Source organism: Carya illinoinensis, chromosome 3 (genome assembly GCF_018687715.1).
Source record: "Carya illinoinensis cultivar Pawnee chromosome 3, C.illinoinensisPawnee_v1, whole genome shotgun sequence".
NCBI lineage: Eukaryota > Viridiplantae > Streptophyta > Magnoliopsida > Fagales > Juglandaceae > Carya > Carya illinoinensis.
The window spans coordinates 31,220,052-31,229,982 of record NC_056754.1 but is presented as its reverse complement, the minus strand read 5'-3'; the positions used below and the strand labels follow the sequence as shown (position 1 = coordinate 31,229,982).

Here is a 9,931-nt window from a genome sequence, read left to right as displayed (position 1 = left end):
ATTAGCAATCAAAGCTAGAAACAAAACTAGGGACAAACTAGCATTTTTAATTGAGAAATATCAATATTATAGTTCAATATTAATAAATTATAATTTTAAAGTAAAATTTATGCGGATTATTGTGGAATGATTTTGGATTAAGCGAGGTGACATGTTTATTAATCTTGTCTTAACAAATCAATTTATTTTGACTTGAACCTATTTATTTAAACTTAAACTACTACTTTTCTATAGTGTTCCAATTGTTTATGAATTGTGTCACATATTGCCATGTGACTTGAGTTATAAGCCTATAACTAAAATGAAATAAATTAAAGAATGAAAATTTAATCTGCTTGGTTTGGATAGTGAGTTGAGATGAGATAATATGATATGAAAGTTGAATAAAAATATTGTTAAAATATATTTTTATTTTGAGATTTAGAAAAATCGAACTGTTTATTATATTTTATTTAGGAGTTTAAATTTTATAATGATGAGATAAGATAAGATAAATTTGGTCTTGTTTGGATTCGAAAAGCATCTAATTATTATAATTTTATCAAATTCTCATACAAAATATAATAAATAATTCTTTTTAAATTCTAATTCAATTTTTTTAAATTTTAAAATAATAATAATAATATTAAAAAATAATATTTTAATAATATTTTATTTAATTTTTATATTTATCTAAATTAATCTCCTCTCATCTTTTTCATTTCTAATTAAATCGAGAAGAAGAGGGGAAAAAAATCGTACGAAGCTAAGAAAAAATAAAAATAAAAAGTCAAATATACTTCCAATCGACTACAACAACCCCGGGGCTTGGGTCTTAGGTGGGACACAAATTAAAGTCTTCACTGCAATTTGCAAATCCCTGTGATCTCCGAGCGATCGGCCATGGCTTCCCGCGACAACTTCGTCTACATCGCTAAGCTCGCCGAGCAGGCCGAGCGCTACGATGGTCAGGGTTTCTCTCTCTATCTCTCTCTCTGAATATGTCTGTGCCCCTATTTATTTACGTAAGTATATATGTGTGAATTTCTGCTAGGCTTTTCGTAAAGTAATCCGTGAAGTTTGATATTGGTCACCGCATCTCTGTCTCTCTGTCTCTGTCTCTCTGTGTATTCAGTTGGAGATCTCAGTGTACCTTTTCTTTAATTTAATTTCGCAAAGCCTCCGTTTGTCTATTAGAAAATAAGGTTGAGTTTGTTTTGGGAACATATTTTTTTTTTAAGATGAAGGCGAAGAAATCGTGGCTGTTATACTTTTCTTAGAATAATATGAGCAGCTATTCTTTTGTAATTTTTCCTTGTTAAAAAAAAAAAAAAAAAAAAAAAAAACCTCATGGAAATTAATCAGTGGCAGTTATAGTACTTATGTGTTCTATTTTCCACAAAAATTTCTCATTGAAACAAAGCAGGGCATAAGTGAAGTATTTTGAATGGGGATCTCAATATTTTCTGGGTTTCGTAATGGCTGGATCTACTTGTTAAGTGTGTACACGTATTGTTTATTTATCTTTTTGACTTTTCTATTGTTGAATTCATCAAGATTTATAATCGGTGGGGAAAATTTGCTTTATGCATAATTTTAAGGTTTTATTAGCCTTTCTGTGACGTAAATCAGTTTAGCAGTTGTTTACTCATGAAAAATGAAAGGCTCCATTATTTTCCGTGCTTTTCGTTTATAATTCTCAACAGAGATGGTGGATGCAATGAAGAAGGTTGCAAACCTTGATGTTGAGTTGACAGTTGAAGAGAGGAACTTGCTCTCTGTTGGATACAAGAATGTTATAGGTGCTCGTAGAGCATCATGGAGGATCCTATCATCAATAGAGCAGAAGGAAGAGGCAAGAGGAAATGAAATAAACGTGAAGCGAATCAAAGAGTACAGACAAAAGGTTGAATCAGAGCTAACTGAGATTTGCAATGACATAATGACAGTGGTTGATGAGCATATTATTCCTTCAGCTGCTGCCGGCGAATCAACTGTGTTTTACCATAAGATGTGGGGCTATAATTTTTATGAACCTAAGCTTATAATTCTTGCACTTAGAGGCGGGCATTTTCAGGTTATTGAAATACTGATGGCTGCAGGAAAGGAGATTATTACCGATATCTTGCAGAATTCAAGACTGGAAATGAAAAGAAAGAGGCTGCTGATCACTCAATGAAAGCTTATGAGGTGTGTAATTTTTTAACCTTCTTTTTCTTGGTGATATGTGCCTTTATTATATCAAGTAAATGCACTCAGTTTTTTCCTTGATTGAGACAAGTTATAAAATTGATATATTGGTGCATTTTGGGTCGTTATGATTGTTACCTCTTTTGATTGTCTTTATACACACACACACACACACACATGCTCTTTGTTCTAGTTGATGTGGCTGTTCAAAGTTCCATTGGAAACACAGTTGCTTATTCGTAATATTTTTGGGAACTTATAATAACAACTAAATGATAAACTGAGCTGTTTTTGTTCCTGGTTCAAAGTTTAATGGCTGATATAAAAAGGACTCCGGCCAGGACTCAAAATGCTGGTTGGTATCTTGAGACAACTGGCTGCTACTTAGCATTAATTTTCTATCCCAGGTTTATGATCAGTAAATCCCTTATTTTTTCTCTAAGGTTATTTGAGGTGTCAAGAGTGTTCCTGAAGGTCAATGTTTTTGTCCATTCCTTTAAATTTTCCTGTATCTGTATGTTTCCATCAGAAAGAACAGCTATCTATTTTTCCATTGCTTGCTGTTCTCTGTTACTTGGTCTGGTTGTTTGGCATGATATCCTATGATTTTGGATATATTGTTTGGCCTCATGGTTCACATATTGGTGGTTTGGGGTTGTTTTCCTGAAAAAAATCAGAGGACTATCCCTAAGAAAGATGGAATCAATGTGAGCCTTGCCATTCTACAGCATACTACATGGAAATTCATTCAGGAGACATTGGAGGAAATATTTTTTCCAGGATGTTATAATTGATGATTTTTGTTTTGTCCATATTACAGCATCGGTTATTGCGATGCAATTATAGGCACAAAAAGGATGATTTGCTTTCGATTATCATTCATTTATCATATTGATCTCTTGTTTTAGGTTAGGCTGGTTATATGATCCTTCTGAAATGCCAAAAATGGTAATTTTATTAATTCCTTGTTCTTATATAATTGGTTCTTTAAATAGTTTGGTTGGGTGGTAGGTAATACATACCTATCTTTTTATCATTTGCGGGAAGGATTTTTCTGTCCTTCCCTAAGCGACAAGTATTTTTACTTTTCTTGCTTTTAATATTATGTATTTTCAGTGTTTTCCATTCTTTTTATTGTGCTTCCACTCAGAAAAGCATATCCTGACTTGCTGTTTGGATATGCTTTTATTTTGCTGACTCCCTTTTGGATGGGAATGTTTTATGCATTTCTCTGACTTATTTCAAATTGAATTTAATGCCTTCTCTCTGCAGACTGCTACCACTGCAGCTGAGGGTGATTTGCCCCCTACACATCCCATCCGATTGGGCCTGGCTTTGAATTTCTCAGTCTTCTATTATGAGATCATGAATTCACCTGAGAGGTTGTAAATTACTATTTTCAGCCTGAACTATGGAAATGTGTTATGATTTTCCGTTTTACATGGAAGTTGCCTTTGGTTTTGTTTTCCAGGGCCTGCCACCTTGCAAAGCTAGCTTTTGATGAAGCTATTTCAGAGCTTGACACCCTCAGTGAGGAGTCATACAAAGATAGCACCTTAATAATGCAGCTGCTTAGGGACAACCTCACCTTGTGGACTTCGGACCTTCCGGAGGATGGAGGTGATTACAGTGGTTATTACAGGACATAATTATGCAATTTCGTTCTTAGTGCAAAGTATTTTCTTTGGATTAGCTCCTTTTTATTTATTTTTTTAAATCAATTGTTTTTATGACCATAAAGAATTATGATACCATTTTAGTTACATTTTTGGTTGAGGCCTTTCGTTCTATGCAATCATTGCTTTTCATGGATTTTGAATGTACTGTTGTGTTGAGATGTCTTCACCTATCTGAGTGTTTTTATAGTTGCCCGAAATACTGGATTTTTATATACCATTAACAATGGAAATTTATGGCATTTTGAGGTAGTTCTTATATTTTCCATGTGTATGTAGCGGTACAAATATAACTTATTAGAGGATTTATGTAAGATACTATTAAGTGTGGCAGGAAGTATAAGGGCCTGAATAATCTGTTCTTAAAAAAAAAAGTCTTCTTTTTTTCAAGAAAATAAAGTTAAAGGTATGAGGTATGGACATAAACTGAAATATATACATGTATGTTTTTCTATAAGCATGCAAATATATGTGTTTATAGATAGCTAAATATATATGTTTTTGACGAGTTCTTGTTCACTTATAAAAAAAGAAGATAAATATATATGTTTTATTGTCTTACTGCTTATTGTTACCTGACTAGCTTTGATTGAAGAAAAGGAAAAGTCAGTTGCATAAAACCTTGTTAGTTGTTGCTTTCATTTGAGTGTGTGAATCTAATATTTTCTAAATCGGAGACTGTGCTGTGAATTATTTTGTTGATATGGAGAAATTTAAGAGTAAGAGATATCTCATAATCATATCTATTCCTGGAAGAAATTATTTTAGGATAGGTCCTTAATGCTTTTAACTTGCCTTCTTAAAGAACATAAGGAGTAAGAGATAAACTTTGGTGGCTGCTTTTTGTGTCAGAAATTATCTTTTAGAAACCTTAAATGCAAAATGAAAGAGAACCATGAAAATTGACTTCTCCAGTCATCTGTTTCCCTTAAAAGTTTTATGTGCTACGGATCCTTCACCATCCCTCATTTTTGGGCATTTTAGGAGGGTGGAGAAACAGATAAAGACAATCACCACTCTACTCAGAACTCTGCTAAAACGGCATATCTTTTAAACTCCATAAGCGAAAGGAGCAAATTATATTTTCATTTATGTATATGGCTTGGGAACAATAAAACTATAAAACTTGGATTGAAGACATCCAGATAATAGTTCAAGATTTAGTAGCATTTAGATGTAAGTTTATCAATACCATGAAGAATGAATTTACTGTAGACATAGACAAGGTTAAGTTGATTTGAACACAAAAGGCAAAATATAAGGGTGAATTTTCATGCTGACAATCTTATATGGGAACCAAACAAAATGGTAGTCATAGATCAAATTGTAAATTTTAGGAAAACCATTTGGACACCGATTGTCATTCAAACATTTATCTTTTATGCATAAATCCCCATTGTAGAAGTTAATTTTCCTGAAGGGATGCAGCTCCATTGGATGAACTGCACTGCCATATCTGTTTTCATTACAGCATGTGTCATTTGAGACTATCATTTTCCACTTTTTCTTTTTTCCTTTTCTTGTAGAAAGACAGAATAATTGGCAATCTTGTGGTGTTCCACTGTGATACCCCATATTGACCAATGAGTGTAGTGTATGGGATCCCACATTGCTTGGGAGGGAGAAGTTTTTGCTCTTTATAACAATTTCAATGGGGCTCCAATTGTGCCACTGACTAATCTTTTTGGAGTAGAGTGCAGATGTGGTTTGGGCCTCCCTTGGGGCATTTACATCCACTATGGCAGAATACACTTCTTGATTTGACTTCCTTCCTCTTTTTAAAAATCCTTTTATATGAATAAATAAACCACACAGTATGTGTACATTGCAATATGCTCATCATCTCCCGTTTGCAAGATTCTCGTGAGTTTAACGCCCTGGTAGAAGACTGATGGATTGAGTGTTTATGGTTACAAGTGAGAATCTTACAAGAGCAGTTTGGTGCTACCTTTCCGCCTCCTCAAATATTGATTTTTTACAAGGATTTAAGATGTTGTAATTAAGCAATATTGGAATTTTGCTAGGCAACAATAAGAGAAATCCAAAAGAGAAAAATGCTTTGCATGCAATACTTTCCTCTTAATTTATGGTTGTAGGTGAAATTCTTTTCGTGTGTGGATGAGGACAAAAAGCAACAATAATATTTGTTGAAAATCATTGGTAATGATGAAATGGAAAATATAAATGTTGTGATGAGTTTTAGTTGTGAGGGTCTGGTGATTGTGGTTGCACTTAGGAATTTTTGTGAGTCAATAGAGACTGGGATGGGAATGGCTTAAATCTTTAGTGGCATGGGTTAGTATACATACCCATTCTATCTAGTAAAGTGTTATTTTCACAGTTTTGTATGATGGAACTACAATATCCTTGTCTAATAGGAGATTTGGTTGCAAACAGGATTGATTTTTTTTTTTAATTTTTTTATTATTATTTTTTTTCTGAGTGCTAAATGTGTAACTTATTTTTAGGAGTTGTCAGTATTCCAGCTTATGTTTGGGGCTGAAAAATTTGTTGTGCATCTATTTAAGTTTATGTTCTTTTGCTTGCAATCTAATCGCTTGTTTTATTACATAGAAACTATTTGCATTGACATAGATATGACGTTATTGATGCCATCATTGAGCTCAAATTGAAAGATTTAATATAAATACAACACTAGTTATGATATGGGAGGGACTGATAGTAGACAAGCATAATCTCTTAGCGTAGTATGCCCCTTGATTGATCACTTTTGAAGAAAATTTTAGTTGTTACATATTGAAGTAAACTCTGTAACTACAAGACCAAGTTTTGACCTAGTAAAGGTGACAAGCCCTCTGTTATTAGGTTTCTATGAGTATATAGTCATGATTCATGAATGCTACATTGAAATGTTGCTAATGTGTTTTTGTTAAAAAGTGACGTCTGATATGGTTGTTTTGTAGCATGGGCATTCTATAACACATTCATGCTTTTCTCAAAATTGACCATAGAACTGTAGAAGGTTTAGGGATAAGAGCTAAGCAACTTTAAACCCATAGCACACTGGAATCTACCAGGAAAAAAGAAAAAGAAAAAACCTCTCTGAAAAACATTTTAGTTGATGTCTAACAGGTCCTTGAATAATTGATTTGTATTAAACATGCTTTTATATAGTCTGTCATAGAATCGAGTTACTCGAGTAATAGAATAGTACAAAAGTATGCTTCAAAACTTTTAAAAAATTAGCAAAGAGCATGTGAACAATCAATAAACACAAAACTGTTACTGCAACAATCAAAGTAGGGGTCAAACAAACATTTAACTCCTTTTTGAGCTTTGTTGTCGATCACAACATCAACCAAACTTTTGACTGCTACAATCCATCTAATTTTGGTTGATGTTGACATCGACCAAACTTCAATGATGCAATATGTCCAACCTTGAAGACTCCCACCTGACCAAGATTTTCATGTTTTCCAACTTGCAATTTGTAATTACCCAAGTTTAGTACGATAGAGTGGTAAGTAGGACCTCACGTTATCTGGAAGGTGAAGTTCATACCCTTTTAATGATTTCAAGGAGCTCCATTTGTAACATTGACAAGTCTTTTTGGAGTTTAGGCTCATATGTGACTTGAACCTTCTTTGGGTCTTTACAAATGATAGCAAAGCCAGGTTTCAAATAGAAGCGTGAGATTTGAGTGGTGCCATTTATGATAGAATGGCTTGACTAGGACACCAATGATCTATGGTGGGAAATTGTAATACTCCAGGTTTAGTATAATTAGGTGTTGATGGGATCCCACATTATAATCTTTATAAATAATTTTAAGTAGCTCCAGTTGTACATTGACTAGACCTTTTGAACAGATGTGGTTTGGGCCTTCTTTGGGTTGTTACACCTTATTTCCTTATCGTATTTTCATAATTTAAAGTGAGTACTTGTCCTACAGCAGCCCCTCCACTTGAAAGAACTCAGCCTCAAGTTATGATTAGAATGAAGAGAATTCCTTAAGCCCCTTATAGAACATTATCACTGTGTCACCTTCTTGAAATGCCTTGGACAATTGACTAAGAAGGCTGAGCCATTCTCTGAGCACAATTTTCAGCTTGGATTATGTCAGCTGCTGTCCAAGACATCTGCAAAAAAGTGGTGGTGCATGCAACCATTTAAGTTACTCGAGTAATGTGACTGTAGCATTAATATTGCTGTCTTCGTGACATCCTTCTTTAGGGAACTTGTAGAGCTTGCCCTAACACTGAGATTCTATTTCCAACAACTCAGATGCAGCCCATGTTCTTCTTCATTTGAAACTGGTTGGTTGAATCAGCTATTGTCTTTTATGCACCCCGTGTAAACATAACACAGTCAATTAAGGTCACCTTTTGGTGCTCGTTATCACTTAAATGGATCTGCATAATCCAAAGCATTTCCAAAATTATTAGATTTATAAGGCAAGTGTACTATACCTCGGTGAATAAGATCATAAATCCTTTGACATTGGAAAGTTGTCGTCTTCTTGAATGACTCCTCGATTGTTCCTTCTCAGTCTACGTCAATACTACCAGAGTACTCTTTGAATAATATGACCAATAGCATGTAATTGCTTTCTTAGTTTTAATATCTGTACTTTTTTCTTTTTCCTCTCCCAAGCATCAATTTTTTAATTTAGTTTGCTTTCCTTCTCTTGCAGCTACAGAAGACACCCAGAGGGTTAATGGCACCACCAAGGTTGGTGGGGTGGAAAATGCAGAGGTGGGTTCTAACAGATATAGTCATTTTCTTCTTTCTTGATGCTTTATTTATTTATTTTTATTTTCTGTTGTTAGCATATTATGATGTCTTACCTCTATGCTCATTGTATTTGTTTTTTTCTTTATTGACTGCAGTGATGTAAGTGATGCCTTACAACTATATGTATCTGGGGATGAATCATAATGCCTTGACGCCTTTAACCCTGATGATTTGCTAAAAATAGGACTTATTGTTTATCTGTTTCTTATTCTCATGTCATTCTGTTGTTTGGGTTACCGAATGCTGGTGTGTGGTTTATCGAGTGTGATGTCTGGACATGGTCGGTCCAATGTGCATCTACCCTGGCTTTTCTTTCCTAGAAGTGATGGTAGATGAATTAGAGGATTGACCTTATTGCTTAAGGTGATTTTCTTGTTTTGATGAAAAATGCCACAGCCCAGATGGAGGATTTCTATTGTTTGTATATCATCATCATCTATACCTTTTTAGTTTTCAAGTATTTTTTCCATGTATGATATTATTTATTGCTGTGTGGTGGCGTTATTGCTTTTGAGAATTTGTTCTGCTTGCACTGATATTGCTAACATCGTTTAATCTTCTCCTCATTCGAGAATGATTGCCTGTTGAACAAATGAAAACGAGGTCCTCGCTCCGTGGGAAGAAAAGAAAGGTTCTCTCAAATTCTTTGTTGGTTATCATTATCAATTAGTAACAAAGGAATCTACAGTTAAAAGAGTGGATATTCTATAAGAACAATAGGATATTCTTTAAGAACAATACTCAGTTTTCGGCTTCGTACTTCATGATAATTTATTTCAATTCTTTCCAACGTTGAGCTCTTGGGAATTTGAATTTGAATTTGGACTATGAGTCGTCATTTTTTATAAGATTTGGACAATGATAACAAATTTTTAATAGAAACCTAAATGGATGGTTCCTTAATTTTATTTTATTCTTCTAAAAACCATTATTACTTTAGATTTTCGAGCAGTTAAGGAGTTTTTCGTTTCTGAAACGGGAATCATACTTTTATAAATTTAAACAAAAAACTAATAAAATAAATTTTATTTATTTTTTCTTTTTATCAAAATACATTAGACTGTAGGGTCATTGTAGCGCCCCTGCCCTCTACGAGGGAAAAATGGAGAAATTGGACGCTACTGACATTAAAACATGCGTTCTTTACGTTCAATAATAAAAGATTCTATAAATAAAGTGCTCATTTTAATAAAAGAAGTCTAAAAAATAAACAACTTGTTTGATAGTCTTAACCTTCCTTTAATAGTCTACTTTGTCTTTATTAATAGTTTAACTTGTGTTATGCATTATAGAAACGTAAATACTTTAATATTAAAGATAAAAATCTAAAT

The 9,931-nt window shown here is 33.6% G+C and overlaps 1 protein-coding gene across 1 annotated transcript; it reads left to right on the top strand.

The window, feature by feature from the left end:
- Positions 1–786: 786 nt before the first annotated feature.
- LOC122304105 (14-3-3-like protein D) lies at positions 787–9,117 on the top strand. Its single transcript, XM_043116151.1, has 7 exons — positions 787–946; positions 1,686–1,992; positions 2,082–2,169; positions 3,442–3,551; positions 3,641–3,789; positions 8,500–8,561; positions 8,696–9,117. Exons 1-7 carry the CDS (start codon positions 883–885, stop codon positions 8,696–8,698), a joined length of 783 nt encoding a protein of 260 aa, XP_042972085.1. The 5' UTR covers positions 787–882; the 3' UTR covers positions 8,699–9,117.
- The last annotated feature ends 814 nt before the right edge of the window (positions 9,118–9,931 follow it).